This window comes from Opisthocomus hoazin, chromosome 28 (assembly GCF_030867145.1).
Source record: "Opisthocomus hoazin isolate bOpiHoa1 chromosome 28, bOpiHoa1.hap1, whole genome shotgun sequence".
NCBI classification, from domain to species: domain Eukaryota; kingdom Metazoa; phylum Chordata; class Aves; order Opisthocomiformes; family Opisthocomidae; genus Opisthocomus; species Opisthocomus hoazin.
This window is the reverse complement of record NC_134441.1, coordinates 8,784,005-8,804,950: the sequence shown is the minus strand read 5'-3', so window position 1 is coordinate 8,804,950 and position 20,946 is coordinate 8,784,005. Positions and strand designations below refer to the sequence as shown.

The window sequence follows — 20,946 nt, the reverse complement described above, 5'->3', positions numbered from 1 at the left end:
ACTTTGTATCTGGCCGAGGCTATTCCAGCTTCAGGGAAGCTGCTGACACAGCGATGTGGAGAGGTGGCAAGCAGAGCTTGATAGTGGTGCAGTTCAGTGCTTACCAGGACGATGCAGAACAGCTTCTTCAACTGGTCTCCTCCGTGGAAGAAGAGGGAGGGGGCTCCGTGTCGGATCTGCTAGGTGGCTTACGCAGAGCCGGAGAGAAGAAAGGGCTTTCCAGGTGGAAGGCGGGTGGGTCCTGTGGCCATCCAGAGGATGTCTGAGGGGGGAAGGCAGCCAGGTTTCGCCTGCGTATGTGTCTGTTGGTCCTCGGGCCTCGAATTCCGCCTCTGCCCGCCTGGCTCGGCCAGCGCTGCCTCGCTCCGGGCGGGACGGCTCCGGGCTCTCCGGCGCGGTGCTGCGTGCGGGAGGGCCCGAGCTGCCGGCCGTCCCGGGCAGAGCACCCTGTACCCCGGGGAGCGAGCAGCGGCGCTGGTGCGGGCGGTGCTGTAGCATCTCAGCGTACCCTGTGGGGAGAGAGCGGTGGGCTGCATCGAATACTCAGATGTCATATTTTATTCCCCACAGAAATTTGATTTCCCGAGAGCGTTCAGAAACGGTGCCCAATTAACCAGTCGAAAGTTAGGTTATTTTGAACATTGCTAGATTGATGGCTTTCAGTAGTTCCTGTATTCCTAAAACCAAAAATTATTTTGAGCCCTCTGCTTAGCTTGAGCAATATCTTACTAATGCATCCTGAGAGCAAAGTCTTGGGTTTTTTTCTTGCTTAGCACTGAAAGTTTTGTGTTTGATTTTGTTTGGGTTTTTTTTTTTTTTGCATCTCTTGGCATTTTACCATGTTGGATAATGTTTCAGTAATTTACACTGGGACTGTATTTCCTCTGAAACAACATTTGCAAAAAAATATTTTGAAAATCAAAATTGTATTATGGGTTTGGGGAGCTCTGGAAAATCCATATGATTGGATTTTACTGTTTTTAGCAGAGGAAATACAGTGTTGGTCATGCAACTGATTTATTTAAGGAATGCTTATTGTGACATGCAACGATCAATTAATGCAGTGACATTTTTGAAAGTCTATAGGTGGACAAGATTTTCTGATAAATGTTTGAAACTTGCTATTTACACTTCATATGTGCTTGAAAATGGCTTTAAATACTCTCAACTCTCTCCCAGGTTTTCCATCTGGGACACAAACTTGTTAATTTTTTTGAAAATTTCTATATCTGTAAAAATGTGCATATATATTTTATATACTTAGATATATAAAATATTACAATATACATAATGTATCATGTCTTACTGTATGAGCTGCTTTGTTTGCACAGAGTGGCTGAGAGATGTGCCGTGGCTCTCCGTGTTTAACACACCTGCCAAAATACAAGCCAGCCAAAACAACTTTTGCCCAAATAAGTGTAAACTGCAGAAATTAATATTAACCACTGCATGAAGATTTCCTTTGTGCGCAAAAGAAACTTTTGGGATGGGGACAACTTGTGTGGTGTCACATTTGGCATTACGTACTGTGCTCATACTGGTGAACTTCTTTTTGTGGAATAAGCAGACCTACTACAATTCTGTTACCAAGTCCTCGGTACAGAAAAGCATTGCTCGACCTATAGGCTGCGGGGTTTTTTGATGCACACTAACGGATTGCGGAGGGATTCAGTCATAACAATGTTGATTGAAAAAGTGTTTCTTCAGAACTCGGTTACTTGTCGTTGTTTTGGACGTCACCAGAGTCATAAACCAGAATCCTGGCCATCAGCAAAGACATAAAGGCTGGCGGCACTGCTTTCAGATGCAATGCTTCCTTTGGGAATGTTGCTTCTCCCGCCAACTTACCTCATGCTTGGAAAATCTCAGCTGCTTTTCTGGGTGCCTTTGATGCAGGCAAGAGCCACAGCTTGCACGCTGGAGGATGGCACAGCACGGTCTTTTTTAACCAACATTGTTAAGTTTGACTTGATCTCTTTCTTTTGCCATTTTTTTCTGTGAGGCAAACGAGAATGTAGAATGGATGTTGTAAAACGAATGCCCAGGGGAGGCAAATCCTTACTTCTATAAACCAAGCAGGGTTTCTTTGTTTAAAGGTGGAAAACTGTTATGCTGTGAATCCTGCCCAGCTTCCTTTCACCCTGAGTGTCTCAACATAGAAATGCCTGAAGGGTCCTGGAATTGCAATGACTGTAAGGCTGGCAAGAAGCTACGTTACAAGCAGATCGTTTGGGTCAAGCTTGGAAATTACAGGCAAGTTGGCTAGTTTTGTTTTTTAATGCGTTGCATGTTTTTAATGTACCGTAGAATCACGGGAAGATAACTCAGAGCCGCTCAGTCTTCATGCACAGGAACTAAAAATATGGTAATTCATCTGCTTTGTGTCGGACATCGATGATGCCCTTTGAATTAAATTCTCCTGCTTTTTCCAAGCAATGATGGGTACTTGACTGTGCTCACATTTGCTCTGTAGAGCGTAATAGCGATATGGAAAACCAGAGGCTGTCTTATAGAACCGAGATGCCCTGGCTTGTGTTTGCTGTTAGTCACCTGCAGGAGTACAAACATTTATAGGTGATCTTAGAAGTCCACTCTTATGCCACTTGTGTTCTTACAGCGCTTTTCCAAATGTGGAGGAAGAACTTTTCTTATGTTTTGCATGGTGCTTCCCAGGGGAGCCTTGACTGTGTGAGGAAGGAGTTCATTGCTTTAAGAAAGGAAAACTGGCTTTCATTTCTCAATCCAGTTAGGCAATCACAGAGGCTAAGGCTATAGTTCAAGGAACTTACATTCTTCTTGGTTTTTTCTGCTTTGCAGGTGGTGGCCAGCAGAGATCTGCAATCCCAGGTCTGTGCCTCTCAACATACAGGGCCTCAAACATGATATCGGGGACTTCCCAGTATTTTTCTTTGGTTCACATGACTACTATTGGGTACACCAGGGCAGAGTTTTCCCTTATGTTGAAGGAGATAAAAGCTTTGCTGAGGGGCAAACTAGTATTAACAAGACCTTCAAGAAAGGTAAAATCAAACAAAGTTTATAGTGGTTTATGACAAAAATTCCACGTGTTTGTGTCTCCATCACCACTTAACCTGCATGGGAATATTATGTGACTAGTGTTCTGTGTTCACGTAAAATTGCGAACGTTACGTAGATCCCTTGACTGCAGATCAAAATATGTTTCCTTAAGTGCCTACTCATTGTGTATTATTGTGGGCAAGTTCAATTCTTCCACAAAGTGGGCAATGTTAAGATGGAGCTTGGGCTTTGCTGCATGGGATCGTTGTTCAGTATCTCCATACCTGCGGAAAAGTACCTGATGATAGACTCATGATATACTGCAGTAACTCATTTTTAGCTTGTGTTTTCATTTGAGTTTTATTCCTAGCTTTTAAAATACATAAAAAATTTAATTGCATACATGTACATCTCTGATTAACAGCAGCTGGTGCTAATTGCGTTCTGTTTTGAACTCCTTTGCACAGCACTTGAAGAAGCAGCAAAGCGCTTCCAGGAGCTGAAAGCACAAAGAGAAAGCAAAGAGGCATTGGAAATTGAAAGGAATTCAAGGAAACCTCCACCTTACAAACACATTAAAGTGAGTTGGCTTCTTTCTTTTCCTGTTTTTATTCTGTGCATTGATAAACTATGTATTTACACCAGTATTTGCAACAATTTGAGCTTAAAGAAATTCAAACAAATCATTTTGCTGTTCTTTTCAAGAATCTTGTGTTCCATCTTCTAGTACCATAAAACATTCTTTTAGCAGAGCATTTGTGAAAGAGAGTTAACGGTTGAAGAACAGCTTTACCCGAGGTAGAATTTTGCTGGTTGCAAGCTCGTGTCATGTGTCTTAGATACACGCTGGCCATTACAGCTTACCAGATTTTAATGCTGACCTCTAATATCAGTAGGAATACTGGCTGCTCATCCTGCTGCAGGCTGCAGAGTCTAACTCTTGCCAGCAGTTTTGGACACATAGGGCTTGGTGGTGTTTCCTTTATGTTTTTAGTTTTAGTTGGAAGAGATCCCAGTGACGTACTTGATAAATTTTGTGCACTTTGGGTTACTGAAGCAGTAATTTTACTGGGGAGAGACTCGTGCTGAACTGTCTAGAGTCACGAGTTTTAATGTTCTTTCCTTAAATTGTTCGCTACTGACTTCCCTGGACAGTATATGTCCCCAGTTAGGTTGGCAGCTGAGTGGCAACAGATGCCGTCTGTAAAAGCGCACGCGTCTGCCGCTGAATTGCAGGGAGTATACTTGTAGAAGGAAAATAATGATGTGACCGTTATTTTCTTGCCTGCTCATGTCGATTGATGATTGACTTCCAGTAAAGCCATTAAGTCTGTGTTCTTTGTGCGTCGTCTTCATCATTTATTCTTTTTTTCTCTTGTTCCGCAGTCCAACAAGGTAATAGGGAAGGTTCAGATTCAGGTAGCTGACCTGTCGGAAATCCCTCGCTGTAACTGCAAGCCGTCGGACGAGAACCCCTGTGGGCTGGAGTCGGAGTGCCTGAACAGGATGCTGCAGTACGAGTGCCATCCCCAGGTGTGCCCGGCGGGAGAGCGCTGCCAGAACCAGTGCTTCACCAAAAGGCTCTACCCTGACGCCGAAATCATAAAGACGGATCGACGTGGATGGGGTCTCAGGACAAAAAGGAGCATTAAAAAGGTAGAATCACAGAATCATTACGGTTGGAAAAGATCTCTAAGGTCATGAAGTCCAACCGAATTAAAGGACAGAGGTTGTGGTAGCCATCGGTGTGGTTTGATGCGAGAACACTGCAACTCTGTGTACCTGAAGCGAATGCGTACAAAGATTTCAGTACTTGCAAGTAAATGCTTTGTGGTAAAAAGACATGAAACGTCTGCGGTGGTGAAATCTGCTTAGCTGTTCTGACAGAAGCGTCTTAACCTTGGTGCTTGCAGAAGACCAGCTAGTTCCAGGTGGCTGTGAATTTGTGAGTTTCTGTTGGTGGAGGGACAGGGCATGCCTGCGTTTCCTCGCTGCCTCCTGGGCAAAGAGGGAGAGCGCGGCCTGGGAAAAGGCAGTCTGAATATTGTTTTCTTTCCCTAAGTAAAGCCATTGAAGATGGTGAAATCTTAGAGGGCTGGCAAAAGAAGTCACCTGTTTTTTCTCTTTCTTTCCTTTTCTTCCCTTCATCCTTACCATAAGCCAGCAAGTGACAGTCACAAAGTATGAGAGAAGCTCGGAGGGTGGGTGGAGTCAGCTTGACTTGTGAGCCCCTTTGCAGGGGGTTATTCTTACGTCTTTCCTTTTGCCTTTTCTTTTTATGCTGTTACACAGCAACACGCTGACAGCATTTTCCCGTTAGTGGGCTGCTTGGGGTGGGGCAGTTTGCGGGATTACTCTTACAGACATCTGGTAACGAGTCAGCTTTCTCACGCTCCTGGCGTTCAACTCTTTTTGTTTTGAGTGAGCTTATTGCTTAGACAGCAAACACCTGGTGCACGTGTTCACGTCTTGCCTGCTAGGTGGTTAAAGTTTAATGCTTTTTGTGATGATTAGAGTATATTTTTATAGGAAATTCCTTCTTCTGTGCTGCTTCCCTTTATTATCATCAGAAGCGGTAAACATGGATTTCTTATTTTTGTTTTCCTTTCCTTTTCAGGGTGAATTTGTGAATGAGTATGTTGGCGAGCTAATCGACGAGGAAGAGTGCAGGCTGCGGATCAAACGTGCACATGAAAACAGTGTAACCAATTTTTATATGTTAACTGTAACAAAGGTAAATATTATGTCTTGTTCAATATGAACTGTTTATGGTTGAAACTAGGGGCAGAGTGCTGGCAGAAGCATCGTTCCGCGTCTGCTGTTCTCCTGCGGACGCTCGGGTGTTGGCAGGAGGGTGACGTCTGTGGGCCTCGGTAACGGAGTGGGTGAGGAGGTGGAACAGAAAGCCGCTCTCCTGCCTTACGTGCTCTGTGCCTGTTTCACTGCTGTGAGCACAGATATTCAGACACTTTCTCATGAAACTAACTCTGCAGGGCAAATTTAGCTAATTTAAAGTAAGCATAGTTTTTGCTGCCTTAGCTATTAGTAGTCCCTTGTCAGCAGGAAACCTTTTTGTGTTTAAGTGTCTCTTGTTTTTTTATTTGAAGGACCGGATAATAGATGCTGGCCCGAAGGGGAATTATTCTCGTTTTATGAACCATAGTTGTAATCCAAACTGTGAAACACAGAAGTGGACAGTGAACGGCGACATTAGAGTCGGGCTGTTTGCGCTGTGTGACATTCCCGCAGGTAAGAAGATGGCACTCTTCTGCGTGTGTGCTTCTGGCTGGAAATGGCTATGTTCCTAATCTGGCTAGGGGTTTTTTCTCTGAAGTTACTTAATACCTGTGACGTTTATAGGGACTTTGTCATTCACTGGAGTGGAGACAAATATTTGAGTTCCAGCATTATCAAGATCTTACAGTTAGAAATAGTTTGAAGCTGAAAACTACTGTTAAAGCTGCCTGCAGGGCTGCTGCGAAGTACAGTGTTAACTCTGGGTCATGTGAACTCTTACCATGGCATCGATGCTTTCAGCAATATTTGTATGATGTGGTGTTATCTTTCCGTGTGAAGTGTTTCACCTGATCTGTCGTTTTAACTGGATCTGCGAGATAGCCGCTGCTTGTGTCTGATCTAGGCAGAATTTGCTACTTTCCGAGTTCATGAAGTCGATGCACTATTTTGGGCTTGCCCTTTTGAAACATACTGCTGCTAGATCTCACAGGCTGTGAAGGGATAAATGCTAGTGAAATGTCATTGTCACAAGCCTGTGTTTCCTCAGTGTCTGTGTGGGTGAATTGTTTTTCTTTAAATTTTAGGAATGGAGTTAACATTTAACTATAATTTGGATTGCCTGGGCAATGGTAGGACCGAGTGTCATTGTGGAGCAGAAAACTGCAGTGGTTTCCTAGGAGTGCGTCCAAAGGTACACGGAAGAAAATTAAAACTTCTCTTCCCAAATCCAGTGAGAGTAGGGCAAAGAGGGGGGTTTTGGTTTATTTAACTTTTTACTTTAATACTTTGCACCCTTGAAAGTCTCTAAAAATTTTACAGTTATGAACTGTAGTGCTGTTTTGTCTAGGGTGAAGTTTATTTACCAGTTTTTGTTAATTCAAATACGTATGAATGGGCATTTCTGGCTTTTAAAATCTTTTTTTGCTGGATTTAATTTAAGCATAGTTCATGCAGATAATAACCCAAATTGATTAAACTAATTTTAATGCAAGGGGCTTATAAAATGACTGTATGCTGTGATCTTTGTAATTGCTAGACAGCATTTGCAACTGCAAATGAAGAGAAGGTGAAGAATGCAAAATTAAAGCAGAAGAAGCGGAAAATAAAAACAGAACAGAAGCAGATGCACGAAGACAACTGTTTCCAGTGTGGAGATGGAGGAGAACTAGTCATGTGTGATAAAAAGGACTGTCCCAAAGCCTACCACCTCCTATGCCTTAACCTGACTCAACCACCTTTTGGTAAGAGCAGTTGTGTGGCTTTCTGTTCATCTTTCCCTTCCTTGCAAGGCAGTGCTGGAGCTGAGCTGCAGTATTCGGTTACATTAAATGCAGCGTATTTACTTCTGCAATACCGCTCATTTTTAGAAATACATCAGGTGGCAGGGTTCCTGCATGAGAACTGATGGACAGAGGGGCATTGTAATCATTTTTGATGTTCTTGCTGTTGCGTTCTCTTTCTTGGATCATATTTCCTCCTCTTATTTTAATTGAAATAGAAGCTTCATCTTGATGTCCCATGGCCACCGTGTCACCAATCAAATGACAGTTCAAACCACTGGCAGAGCAAGCATGGTGTGTAGGGCTTGATTAATCAGTAAATGTGTTCAAATTATCTGCCGTATCCTGATGGCCTGTATCTTCCATTTGGTTTTTTTCCATGTTAAGGCATAGCTTTTTGTAGCTAGGGCTCAAATTATTCAGCAATACAACATCTTAATCTGATTGCAGGAGTCTGTAAAAGTCCCTATGTCTTTAATCTTCCTGATTCCAAAGACTTTGGTGAAAATAATTGGAAGTGTGAATTAGCCTATGATTAAATTGACCGAAAGGCTGCCATGAAGCTGAATCTGCCAGGTGCCTTTTCAGCGTATTAGGAGCATGGACGCTGTCCTCAAAATCGCTTATTTGCTGGAGAAAGAAATGGCAGCGTCTCGGCACCAAGCGCGACTTGGGTTGGCCTGGCCAGACAGGCTAGTCACAGCGTCGTTCGGGGCCGGTCCCGTCGTGGTGCGGTTCTGGCTCCTGGGGGTGCGCGTCTCGGCACCCTGGAAGCGCGGTCCGCTCTCTTTCTCAGCAGTGACCCAGCCAAAAGGGGCTGCGGTGAGGCTTGGACACCGCAGCTTTTGATTTTCCCGTGCTGCTGTGTTCAGCGTGCCTTTGCCGTCCCAGAGCACGTGGTTGTACAAATACATGTCTGAGTGGTTTGGGGGATCGGGGGGGGTTTATGCTCAAACATATTTTTACACAACTTCTTGTTCTCTGAGCCATTTCTTGCTTATTTTTCCAAACTAACGCATTCAGTCTTCTACACTAAAGTACACTGCAGTTGAACCAAAACTTAATTTGGAGACAGCCGTTTGAGCGAGTACAGTGTCCAGATCAGTAAGAGATGCTCACAAATCAGAAAAACGTACGAAGCAAACTCTCCATCTTGCAAGGACGTTTGGTGTCTTGACGCCAAAGGACGCTGATCTAACTATTTTAAGCTCTGGTTATGCATACACCAGTGTTTTGAGCCAAGTGAGGGCTAAAAAATGCAAAATGACGAAGAACTGTTTCCAGTCAGGTTCTTTTAAATGAGAAGCAGAAGTAGCAGCTACAGTAAGAGCTGGCTTTTCTGAACTTTCTTTTCATTCATCTGAACAATTACAACGTGGAGTAAGGGTTAAAGGCCAGTGCTGTCCCCAAAATGCACTAATTTCAGCTTCCTGTCTCTCTCTCCTCCCTTCCTCTCCCATCCTCAGGAAAGTGGGAATGTCCGTGGCATCAGTGCGACGTCTGTAGCAATCCTGCGGTTGCATTCTGTGAGTTCTGCCCTCATTCCTTCTGTAAAGATCACGAGAAGGGAGCCCTGGTGGCATCGGCGTTGGATGGCCATCTCTGCTGCTCCGCACATGACCCCAAATCTCCGGTGGCACCTGAGTACTGGAGCAAGATAAAGTGCAAATTGGAACCCCAGAATCCTGCAGAAGAAGCAAAGGAGTGAATTTGGTTACAAACAAACAGGGAAGGGGAGAAGAGGGGCAAGCAGGTGATGAACTTGAAGAGACTGCTATGACACATTCAGTCTTTGTCATCGGAGCCGTCGTGTGTGAACTGGGAACGGGACCATTTAATCTTAGCAAGCAAAAGCAGGCGGTGGTGTTTGTTTTTTATTGTTTGGTCTTTCTTTTACCCTTGAACGTGTACAGCAGCTCTTCCTGTTGGAAACCAGAAGCGTCTTGGCCTTCAAACGCAGACCTTTTGACAGTGAAAAGAATATTCTGTTTAAAATATGTTCTTTGAGTGTAGAAAGCAAAGCATAGCAACATATTTATTTATTTAATTTTCCAAGGGTGCTGAAGATCTGGTTTGGATCAGTCAGCGTGTCTTTAAAAACAAAATAGCAAAGCCAACGTAACTTTTGTGTCTAGTTTGTGGAAAGAATAAAGCCTCCCCACTCTGTGTAACATGGAGATGCCATAGAGACAGATGTGGGTCTCAGACCAGGTGACCCTGAAATGCCTGCATTCCAGTACTTTTTTTTTATAAGGCATTTTGAGAAGGTAGGTTATGTATCATCTTAACTTATGAATATTACTGTACAGCTTTTCCTATGAGAAATCAGATGTGTGACTTCTTGGAAGTGCTTGTAACATGAGATCTAGCATTGTCTAAGGAGGGAAGAAATCACAGTTCCTTGCTCGAGAGCTATAATCAGTGTTTGCAGACAGGTGGAAATTCAGAAAGAGCTTAATTGCGCTATGGTCGTTTCTTTGTCCTGCTTAATTTGGAAAACCTTCATCGTTGGGAGAGCCTCCCGGCCTCGGTCACACACTGCAGCACGCTCAGAACTGAAGTCTTAATCCTGCCCGTGGGAGCTCTGCCGTTGACTTCTTTAGGTGGAGGGTCGTTCTGTGCGTGTGTGTGTGTCACCTGCCACGTCTGCACTCGTTTTCTGGCAGTTATATTGGTGCCATCCTTCATTGCCGCCTTCTCAGACTCCCATTGGCTTCAAAGGAAATTTGAGTGCTCGAGGAATCCGACCCGTGCGCATGTTTGTTTTGGTTGAATGTTTAGATTTTTTTGCTGAGGGAGATCTGCTAACTTCAATCTCCGTTGTTCACGGAGCTAAGAGAAATCTCAGCACCTCTTCAGTGAACAGGGTATTTTCTGTCTCTGGGTGACGGGCTGTATTCGCCGCAGCCAACTGTAGCCTCGTGAGACGGCGCTCTCTCGGATTTCCTGTTGATCAGTAGAGAGATGGGCTCCTTCAGAGGCTTTTGAAGTGGCTTAGGTAGGCTCCTGCTCCAGATTTTCTTTTGAACACCTATCCTCCTCCGTTTCTTGCGCAAGGAGCCCGGGGGTCGAGGTTCCCCGGGCTGGAGTTAGTCTCTGGTGACCCTCCTCCCCTAGCCCGCAGTCTGACGAAGCACTGCGCTGGTTAGTGTGCTTTGGCCTTGTATGCTGATAGCAGCTAACTCCATGCGAGCTTGTTGCTGATGGGTATTGAAAATAATCCTGAATGAAAAGAGTTAGTATCAAGTGTTACTGGCATCTGGCTAAAATGAGCCTTTGAATTAAGAATGAAGAACCTTGTCTCTGGAAGACTGCTTGTATAAACCTGCAGGAACACGGTGACTTCTCAGTTCAAGGAAATAGTAGGCTGAAAAAGCACATGTGGGACTTCAGAACATGTCCTGCCTCTGGCTGGTGTCTGTCGCGTCCTCATGTTTATGTCCAGGGAGGAAGTTTTTTTGTGTGCAATTGTAGAATTACAAAATACACTACAGTGTCTCTGAGCAGCTGCTGTGCCACAGAATTGATCTGGCAGTTCATCTTCTGAACGTCTGCAGACGCCTGTCCTGCGAACGTGGGGGTGTCCTGGGTGGCAGAACTGTGCAGATACCTCGTGGGTCAGTCTGTGGGACAGAGGGCTGCTGGGGTCTGGAAAGCACTTCATCTGGTGGTCCGTACTACAGCGAGTGTCTGAAACACTACTCTTGCTTGAAAGCAGTGCTAGACTTTGGTATTTTTTACAGAAAAAAATTACAAAAAGGATTTTATTTTTCTTAACATTTTGTGTGATAAATGTCTGTTTTTAAGCTCTTACTGGGGGTGTTTAACCTTTTCAGACCTTCCAAACATAGCTCTTGCTACAGTGTCTGTAAGGCCCGAAGTGTTTACTTTATATTATTTATTAGGCCTGGCAATGTTCAAGTGATTTTCTCGTAGGAGGTCAGAGCGTTCTGCACGTTGCAGCTACGCTGTCGCGCGAGTGCACCCACGGGCTTGTTTCATTCTGTGTCCGTGGTGACCCTGACCGGAGCGAAGCGCTGCGGTGGCAGCGGGACAGCCCGGACCGTCCGTCGCCACGCGAGACGTGCTGCTGGGACGTGCTGGCGCGCCGAGTGTCGCAGACGTGCGAACGGTCATGGAAGGCTTAAAAACTTGTAAAATGCTGTGAATTGAGGCCTGCTGCTGCTCCTGTGCCGTGCCACTTGACGTCTTGGTTAACTTTGTTTTCAGACTTCTTACAGGTGCTCCTTTTTTCCACAAAAACAGTGTAACAGTAGCCAGCAGCTGGGCTTGGACTTAAAAGGGAACATAGGAGATTGGTGTGTAAGCTCATATGATTTACAAACAGAAAGTCTGAACTGGACTTCACGCTGTCGGAGAGAAGGTGAATCTTTGAAGAAAATCTTTAGCATTCTGAGATAAAGAAACGCCTGATTCCAGGTCTCTTGGTAACTGCAGGGGGTTTGTTCTACACGCCAACACAAAACGTTAAAATACACATTTTAGGCACATCTTTGCAAGCTGAGTAACAGTGATGCAAATCCTTTGTAAGGAAAATACTTAACAGCTGTTTTGATTAATTGGCATCAACAGAGAGGGAGTCAGCTGCGGAATTAGATTGGTGTGGTCTCTACAACGAGAGAAGTAATATTGCAGTGTTTGGTCGTTCCATGAGGCCTGGAAGAAATCCTCAGAACCGCTGGGGGGTTCGGTTGAGACCTTAAGTGGGCTGGTTTAAGACTGCGAGTTGGTCCTGAGCTGGAACGCGACGTCACGCTTCTCCCTAACTTTTGTGTTGAGTTTGTGAGGTGGCACCGCGCCTCTGGCGAGCACCTGGCTCCCGCCGGCCGCCTGCGCGATGGCGGAGCCGCTCCGCGGCGTTAACGGGATTCTGTTGTTCGCTGGAGCTGGGACTCCACCGTTGGCACCCGAGCACGGCGCAGACGTCCTGCAGACGGCGGCCAAGCGGGCCGGTGGCGGGTTGCTACCGCTTTCTGAAGGCGCGGTGCGGGCAGGAGTTGCTGTAGCTGTCGGGGCGTTAGTGTGGACTTGTCCTGGCGAGAGACTGTGGAAGGCGTTTGCGGCTCAGGAAGGAGAACGTTGAAGGCAATCTCGTGGGCAAATTACCTTCTCTGGTCACCACCATGGTCTTGGAGGATCTGTTAAAATGGAGTAACAGGGCTGGAATGTTTCATTTTGGCCTTTCTTCTGAAAAACTTCTTGTATCTTCATTTCTGGGTAGAATGGGAAAGACGCAATTGCTAGACGTAATTAACAATGAGCATTAAATCTGTATATATTGAGACTTTCAGAAATATGTGGGGGGGGTGGGGGAGGAGGGCGGGAGGGGGTGTCCGGCGCTGGTACGAAGTAGTCACTTTAACATTGAAACCTCTGCCTCATTGAATTCAGGGTTTAATGTACTTGAAGCTCTGCGGTTCCTTATACAGCTTTTTTATTTATACATAACTTTTTTTGTATACTGCATTGAAAGTGTCTTTGACTTCCCTGAAGTTCCTTTCTGCTCCCACTGTACAGTGAATCCGTGGCAAAGGGGAGAGGTTTTCGAAGCGGCTGTCTCACCTGGCCGTGTTGGAGGAGAGACGGCAGCCCCGCAGTGCCGCGGTCCCTTTGCCTCGGGTCTCCATCCGTGTTCCCCGCCGTTGGTCTTTGTGTAGCAAAAACATTTGCACTTACGATACACTCCTACACTTTGGATGTGTTCATTATGTTGTTCTGAGGAAAAAAAGAAAAAAAAAAAAGGCAAAAAAAGAAAGGAAAAAAAAAAAAAAAGCAGCCGTTTCCTCTTGTATTCTGCTCCTGGGCGCCAGGCTCGGGTGGCTGTCACCCCTGCGCGGGGCCGTCGCGCTGAGACTCTGTGCTTTGCCCGGGAGACTGCGGTGACGGATGCGAAGCCACCAAGGGACAAGGCGTACGCGTCTGCCAAAGCCGTTCGCTCCTCCAGCGTCTCTCGCGCCGCGCTGGCTGCCGAGGGAGCGGGCGGCTGCGGGGGCCCCTCGGACACCCCAGCGCGGCCGGGCCCCGCGGCCCTCCCAGCAGCGCAGCCCCGCTGTCGGGCTGGGAGCGGGGGGATGGAGGAGCCCTCTCCGGCTCCCGGGGCGAGCTGGGGCCAAGGGCGAGGCGCTGGCCGGCGCCCGGGGCGTGCGCGGCGTCGGGGCCGTTGGCGTCCCCGCGAGCGATGTCGCACAGCACCGCTCCCCGCAGGGTCCGTTCCCGTCCCCGCGCCCCGTCTGTACGGCTGACCTTCGTAGAGTCGTTATTTCTGTAGACTTCGTTTATCTGTACCAAACCTTGTAGATCCTGTGAAATGTTATTTTAAGGAAATCACTCGAGTCTTTAATAGCGAAGCATCAATATTCACTGAAGTCGGTATCTTACGAGTTTTTGGAGGCTGACTAGAAGCTCTCGACACTAACGAAGTAGTGTTAATTTTCCCTGGCGATGTTCCACTGGGGCATTACTGTATTATGACTTGATGTTGCCGCATAGACTTTGGGATATACGATATTTTGGGGGTCTTGTTGTTGGGCCTATGTTCTCTCGCATCGTGTGAAGCCTGTAAAGCTTGGGTGACCTGTACATAGCTAGCGTCCTGTCGCCGGGGTAGAGCGTAGCTACACCTGCCTGTAATATTTTAGCTGCTTACTGGATGTGTGTGACGGTAGGAACATATAATTTTTGTACATTATATTTACGGAGATGTTGCCTTTTTTATTTGACAAATACTTTGGAATTCAGATGTGTCTTTGCTTCCGTGAGGGTTCCTTTGGACGGGATTTTAATGACATTCCACTGAGTTGAACTTTTGCTTGAGGTTGACTTCAATAAATCGTTCTGAATGTTCCAACGGTGACACGGCTGGTGCGACCGGGGGGGGGGGGCGGGGGGGGTGTCGGTCCCCGGGGGGGCTCCCGGGCTCCCCGCTCCCGCGGCGGGGAAGGGAGGGAAGGGGCGGGGCGGGGCGAGGTGCCGGGTCCCGCCCCCTGTCCCTGCCCCCGGCCCCGCCCCCTGTCCCCCGTGCCGCCCCCTGGCGGGCGGCGGCGGCGCCACGTCGCGGCCATGGAGCTGGCAGGGGAGGCGGCGGCGCGGGGCCTGCTGCTGGCCGCGTTCGCGTGAGTGCGGGACCGGGACCCCCCGCGCCCCGCCCGGCCCGGCCCGGCCCCGCGGTGCGGGCGGGGGCAGCCTGCGGGTCGCTGCTGGTCCCTGCCCGCAGCCTGACCCGTTTCTGCTGGTCCCCGCAGGGCGCTGGAGGCTCTGCCGCCGTTCCCCGCGCCCCGCAGCCCGGGGAGCTGCGGCTGTACCGGAGCCCCGACGTCGCGGCGGAGCGCGTCCCCGCGCTGCCCACGTTCGTAAGTGCGGCGGCGGCTCCTGCGCCGGCTCGGTCCTCGCGCTGTTTTCACACGTCCCGTCCCTCTGTCCCGTCCCTCTGTCCCGTCCCCTGTCCCGCGCTCTGTTTCTCGCCCGCCCGGCGCTGCTGGCTGGCCGGCGTGCGGTGCGTGCACCCGCTGCACTTGACGCTGTTGCGGGAAGGGCTGCAGCGCTGCAGACGCGACGCCGTTTGCGGTCCCTTCTGTCGTCTTTCCAGGCTTTGCCTCCGGGGCTGTCTTTGGGATTTTAGCTGAGTTTTTACAAACCGGCGGGGGCCTCTCGCTGTGGCCCAGCATCCGATCCCCTTTGCCTTGGCAGGGCCGCGGAGGACAGCGTGTCCCTCGCTGCCAGGGAACGTTCTGCTTCAGAGCAGCTGTTTTCGGCAAAGCCTTATTACGGTTTTATTGTGAGAACGTTTTCCCTGGGGCTCTGGGCTCCGTTAAAGGGTTTGACGTGAGCCTGCGGGTGCTGGGTTTCGCGCAGGCGGTGGTCCCTGGAGGGGCTGCCTCTCCCTCTGAAGCAGGGGGGTTTCGGTGGCTCCCGGGCTGGCCAAGCGGCCGCGTTCTTGGCAGACAGCACTGTTGGCTTCCTGCAAGAGGTGGGCACTCAGCCCCTTGGCGTCGCGGTCGGATTTGGCGCTGCGCAGCGTGCCGTACGCCAGACTTCGCGTGGTCGCGGGGTCCGTGGGAGCCTGTCAGACAGACCGTGGGCGTCCCCGGGGTGAAGCCCCCTCGCCGCTGAGGGGTTGGGGACGATGACTGGCTGCCTCTGAGCCAGCGGCTCCCGTGTCTCTTGCTGACAAGCAGCATGGGTGCTGCCACAGCTCGGCCTCGTGCCTGCGGGGGGGGGACAGCTGGGGTGCTGTGGGCGATGCCGTGGAGGGGCCCCCAGCACAGCAAGAGCTTGGGGGTGTGCCGGGCTTTCTCAGAGCAGGGCGGGCTCCGCTGGGTGCGGGCTCTGAGCGGGCGAAGCACGGGAAGGAGGGGCAGAGAGGGGCTTTGTAGCATCGTCGATGCTGCCTGGGGTGTTTTCCTGGTGCCCCTGGGCTGTTGCGCGCTGCTGGGTGATGCGGGAGGGACGGCCGCGCTCCGCGCAGTGCAGGGTCATCGGGGTCTGCTCAGGACAGCGCGGCTGCTTTGGCTCTCCGACGGAACCGTAATTCTGCGCGAAGAGGGCGGGTTGCTGCCTGGCTTTGGGGCAGGAAGGCGTGTCGTCCTCTGGAGCAATGGCCGTTGTGTTCTGGGCACGGGGCTTAACCCTGCTCCGCTGGCAGACGCCTAACAGCCCTCTCCTGTGGCAGTTCATCGCGTTTCTCTCTCCCGTACTGCTCATCATCCTGGCAAGGGTGTTTGTGAACGCCGACCGAGAGGACGCGCGGCAAGCCTGCCTAGGTGAGCTCCTCCTCGTCCCGGAGAGCTGCGGCCCCGAGGGGTCTGCCCCGAAGCGCTGAGCCGGGCGTCTCGGACGAGTCCTTTGCCCTTGCTGGGGCACAGCCGCTGTGCCAGGGGCCTCGGAGCCGAGCTGCGTGGCTCCAGCTGAAGCCTGAGCGCTGCCCGCGCCTCGGCGTGCTCGAAGCTGCGCGTTCAGGTGGGGACGACGCTGACGCGACCTCTCTGCTCTCTCCTAGCTGCCAGCCTTGCTCTCGCCCTGAGCGGGGTTTGCACGAATGCCCTGAAGCTCGCTGTGGGGAGGTGAGAAGCTGCTGCTCCCGCGCTGCGCCGTGCGGGGAGGGGAGGGGAGGGGAGGGGAGGGGAGGGGAGGGGAGGGGAGGGGAGGGGAGGGGAGGGACGTCTGCGCGCTGGTGGGGCTGCGATAGCCGGGCACGGGCCAGAAGCTGAAGTTGGACGTACTCAGCCTGGAAAGAACGTGGGTTCTGTAGCTGTAAAGACAATTAAATATTAGAACAAGCACTGGTGGGGACCTGCTGTTGCTGGGCGTCGTTTAGATGGGCTCGTTCAGGCCTGCACCAGGGAGGAGCGTTCTGGCAGGCGGACAGGGAGCGGAGGAGATGGTTTCATGTCCCCGGGCCATGTGGTTGGGCTGGCAAAAACTTCCCTGTGCGGAGCCGCAGCCCGAGCGCCGTGCTCCGGCGTGCTGTTGAAGGCCGCTGGGAATTCGGTTGTTGCCAGGCGTTTGGGGCGGATCAGCGCAGGGCTGACCCTCGGGGCCGGGCCCTGCCGCCCATCCGGCTCTCGTCGCCGAGCCCTGCCCGGGCGGGAGCGGAGCTGGGCGCGATGCTCCACGCTGCTGTCCTCGCGCCCGGGTGGTGCCGCCTTCCCCTGGCTCAGCGGAGGGAGCTGGGCGAGGTGGCTGCGACCGCCTTCGGGTGCCGGTGCTCCGTGGGAGGGCTGGGTGCCGCGGTGCGTCCCGAGCACCGTGCCGGGGGCATGGCACGCGCAGAGCTGTGCGCTTTGCTCTCTGCCCTAGGCCCTGGCCGGACTTCTTCTATCGATGCTTCCCGGACGGCCGAGCCAACGCAGAGCTGGTGGGCACGGGCGACCCTGGCATAGCGAGCGAGGGACGCAAGAGCTTCCCCAGCGGGCACGCTTCCTGTAAGGTTCCCACGCCCCCCACCCGCTGCAGCCCCAGACAGAGAACCAGGGTGAGCAGAAGCCTGTGGGGAGGGCAGCCTGGGTTTGCTTTCCTGCACCCCTGGCTCGTTGGCCTGGCTGGGGGCCTCAGCTTTCCCTCGGCAAAGCAGTGGGGTGACAAACGCGACCTGTGGCTCCCGGGAGGAGGATGCTCACCAAGTACCGGCGTCTATGGCTCCTCCGTCGCTCATGAGCTGGTGCTTCCCTTGGCTCGCGTGGGCAGGACAGACGTCTGCTTGCAGCCCTTCCGCGGGAGCAGAGGGTGAAGGTCTGGCTGCGGGCGCACGGCAGAGCCCGGAGCTGTTTCGGAGGTGATAACGCTTCTCTTCGGTCGCCTTCGCTGGTCTCGCCTTCTCTGCCTTCTGCATAGCCGGGAAGCTGCGGTGCTTCACCCCCGGCCAGGGCAGCAGGGCTCTGTGCCTTCCTCCTCCCGCTCTTCCTCGCCACCCTCATCGCCATCTCCCGCACCTGCGACTACAAGCACCACTGGCAAGGTGGGTCGGGGTCTGCCTGCGAGCGGGGCGGGGGCACAGCCGGGGGCCCTGAGCGGGGGGCCCACCTTGCTCCAGGGGTGTTCAGAGCACACAATGGCAGCGTGGGGTTTTGATTACTCCTTCAGTGGTCACTGTTTTGTTGCTGCCTGCCAGGCAATGGTGCCTTTCTCTTTGTTTTTGGAATATGTGCCAAGCTTCGTTTCATAGCCCAGGGTCAAGCTGATGCAGCTCAGCTCCGAGCAGGCTGGAAAGCTGCCTGCTGGAGAACTCACCGACGAGGACAGTGAGGGTGAAGGGAAGTTAACTCTGCTCTGCTCTTGCCCGCAGATGTGCTGGCTGGCTCAGCGATCGGCTTCATGCTTGCGTACGTCTGCTCCAGGCAGTGTTACCCCCTCTGATGGACTCCATGTGCCACAAACCATTTCTGTACAAATCCAACCAACTGCCAGCACACCAAGAAAACCCTGCAGCTTCCAGCGTTCGCCTGGACGTGGAGCGATGGGCTCTGCCCTGCTGGCACCTGCCCTGCTGCTCCTTGAGCGCCGGGGCCAGGGCCTGGGGGAGCTTGGTCTGCGAGAAGTGGCTCAGGGGAGGATGAACCCGGAAGGCGAGCAGGCGTTCTGCGCAGAGCTGGTAAGTTGTGCTGCGCGGGGGCCTGCGCTGCTCCGTTGAGCCGGGTTCCGCAGGCGTCCCTCCCTTCGGCGAGGCGTGAGGCGTGCGAGCCCGCGGGAGGACAGCCGGGGCACGGAAGGGGCTGAAGCGAGAGCTGGGGAAACGTGACGATCTGGTGTGCCCCGCCAGCGGGTGCTGTGGTGTCCAGCCCTGCAGGCACCATCAGCCACCTCCCGTCCAGCCGAGCTGTCCCGTCCCTTCCCGTGGGAAGCACGTGTCGGAGCGAAGCGCCAGACCTGCTCCTGGTGCCGGGTTTAAGTCCAGCTTTTTAATCACAGCTGAGCTAATTGGGAGTAATGAGCGCGAGGTTGTGGCCTCTGACCGTGGGTTAAGCTGGGGAGATGGAACTCGCATGATCGCTACTTGTGTTATTGTGCTAGCCCCGATTTTTTCTAATTTGTCAAATAAAGGAGTTTAATTTTTTAAATGAGCCGTGGTACTAAAAACTTTACTTCAAGGACTGGGTTGATTGCCGTGTAAGCCATTTCCCCTGGTGTGCCTTCAGGGTTTCCAGGCGGGTGTTTGTTCGGAATCTCTTTCCTTGCAGCGTTAGTGCGGTCGTGCAGACGACGATCGGCAGAAGGCGAAAGGGCGCCTGCGAGCACCCCTCGCCGGGGCGTTTCCTGCACCGCGCTCGGTTTTCTGGCAGGGGAAGGGTAGAGAGCTGCTGAGAAGGCCCAGGCCAGCGGTGTGCAGGGCTGCTGTAAGCAGTTCTTTGGCACCAGTTTCCTGCACAGATACGTGTACTGCTGAGCAGTACGTACGGGCAGAGGTGAGGCTGGAGCAGAGCAAGGCACGGGTGCCTCTGCCAGGCTCAGGACACGGCAGGGACGAGCACGCCACCCGTCACCGTCTGCTGGGGCCCCGTGAGCCCTCCCTCACCCTGCAGCTTCAACGGACATCAGAGAAATGGCTTTGCCTTCCCCTGAAACTGTGCACGGGGGAATTCAGCGCCCTCCTCTCCCTCTCCCCCAGACTTGCACACACAACAGTCATCTACTTATTTATTTTGGCTTTTACTGGAAAAGACATTAAATAACATTTAAAATGTATTTAACTGTTTTTTTTTTAACAAAGTGCACAACTTAAAAAGCCGATCATGAGAGTGTCCCGTGTTAAGACTGTTCCTTTTCCTCCTCTTGTAGGAGACGCGTTAGCAATCAGTAGCTCAGGCGCCGACGGAGCCGCGCGTCTGCTCCTGCCGTCAGGTAAAAGAACAGCTGCCGTTCCGTCGGGATGGGAGGGGGTCGCAGGCTGCAAACAAAACCTTTCCAGTAGTGCAAATAACGTAGTACGACAGAGGACAAATAAACAGGCTCTGGAAAAAAGGCTCCTTACCCCATGCAGGACAAAAGTCAGCGGGAGGGAAAGTGGTTTGGCTCTTCCCAAAGGCTGTCACAGCCACGACCTTACACATCGCTGAAGCCTCTGCCCCTGCCTCGCCCCGCGGCCCCCGCCTCAGCCGGGGCGGCTTGGTCGCACGGGGGGATCTCCGGGGGCTCCCCGTCCCCCCGGAGCCGAGGGCTGCACTGCCCGCAGAGCTGGGCTCGTTTCTGCAGCGGGGTCGCGGGGACACCGTGTCCAGACCCTGCGGATCCGGGCTCTGGCTTCGCTGGCTGCGTTTCACATATTTAAAACCAAAGCCAGTGGCTGGCGCGAGATCCCGGTAGCCACGCTGGCACATGCCGCTCTCACGAGGTGTTGCATGGGGCAGTCCCGCCTGGCACAGGCCACGGGTGCCCAAACCATGCAGCAGCAATGCGAGGCGATGAGAAGGGCTGGGAGACGCGTTCCTGCTCGCCTCGCAGCAGACGCCCGTGCCCCGGGCCTCGCCTCCCCGAGGCCGCGCGCCTTGCCGCAGGTGCTCTGTGCCACGGCAGGGGGACGGCAGCGATCTCCTTTGCTCGACAAGGCTGCTGTTGCTCTCTCCACACTGTGTGTTTAAGGCTTTTATTCCTCAGGGTCACCAGCTGGGATTTCCTCATGACGCCAGGCCCTCGATGGGGGTTCCCAGCCCGGACAGCAACTCTGCTTCGGTGCTAGAGGAGCTGCTGTCACCACTTACAGGGTGGAGGGTTGAGAGTACACGTCGCCACAGGGAGCCACCGTGCCAGTGCTGTGTGTGCTTGAGCCGAAGCGTTTCCCCTTCGTATTTCCCCCCGCACACACCCTACCCAAAATGGAGGAAAACTGTCCTTATCTCCAGGTAGCAGCAAGTACTCGGGAAACAGCATGCGGGACACAGCAGCGGAGGAGGGAGGAAGG

The 20,946-nt window shown here is 51.9% G+C and overlaps 2 protein-coding genes across 10 annotated transcripts in view; both read left to right on the top strand.

Moving 5' to 3' along the window:
* Positions 1-14,403, top strand: part of NSD3 (nuclear receptor binding SET domain protein 3) — a 45,512-nt gene extending 31,109 nt beyond the window's left edge. For 6 of the 9 annotated variants that reach the window (XM_075444728.1, XM_075444724.1, XM_075444729.1 and 3 more), the window contains 9 exons: positions 2,097-2,253; positions 2,818-3,020; positions 3,486-3,598; positions 4,405-4,674; positions 5,636-5,752; positions 6,126-6,267; positions 6,840-6,946; positions 7,292-7,496; positions 9,002-14,403. In XM_075444728.1, coding sequence (XP_075300843.1) covers positions 2,097-2,253; positions 2,818-3,020; positions 3,486-3,598; positions 4,405-4,674; positions 5,636-5,752; positions 6,126-6,267; positions 6,840-6,946; positions 7,292-7,496; positions 9,002-9,243 — 1,556 coding nt within the window. In that variant the 3' untranslated portion in view covers positions 9,244-14,403. Of the gene's footprint in view, positions 1-570; positions 2,070-2,096; positions 2,254-2,817; positions 3,021-3,485; positions 3,599-4,404; positions 4,675-5,635; positions 5,753-6,125; positions 6,268-6,839; positions 6,947-7,291; positions 7,497-9,001 lie in introns of those variants that run through there. The other 3 variants (XM_075444731.1, XM_075444732.1, XM_075444730.1) reach the window with 2 other exon arrangements.
* Positions 14,404-14,615: 212 nt separating this feature from the next.
* Positions 14,616-19,114, top strand: PLPP5 (phospholipid phosphatase 5). The gene is given in 10 exon segments (XM_075444702.1): positions 14,616-14,668; positions 14,798-14,820; positions 14,823-14,905; positions 16,225-16,315; positions 16,552-16,615; positions 17,352-17,476; positions 17,847-17,925; positions 17,927-18,009; positions 18,337-18,390; positions 18,393-19,114. Coding segments are annotated over 10 exon segments (870 nt in total). The 3' UTR covers positions 18,608-19,114.
* The last annotated feature ends 1,832 nt before the right edge of the window (positions 19,115-20,946 follow it).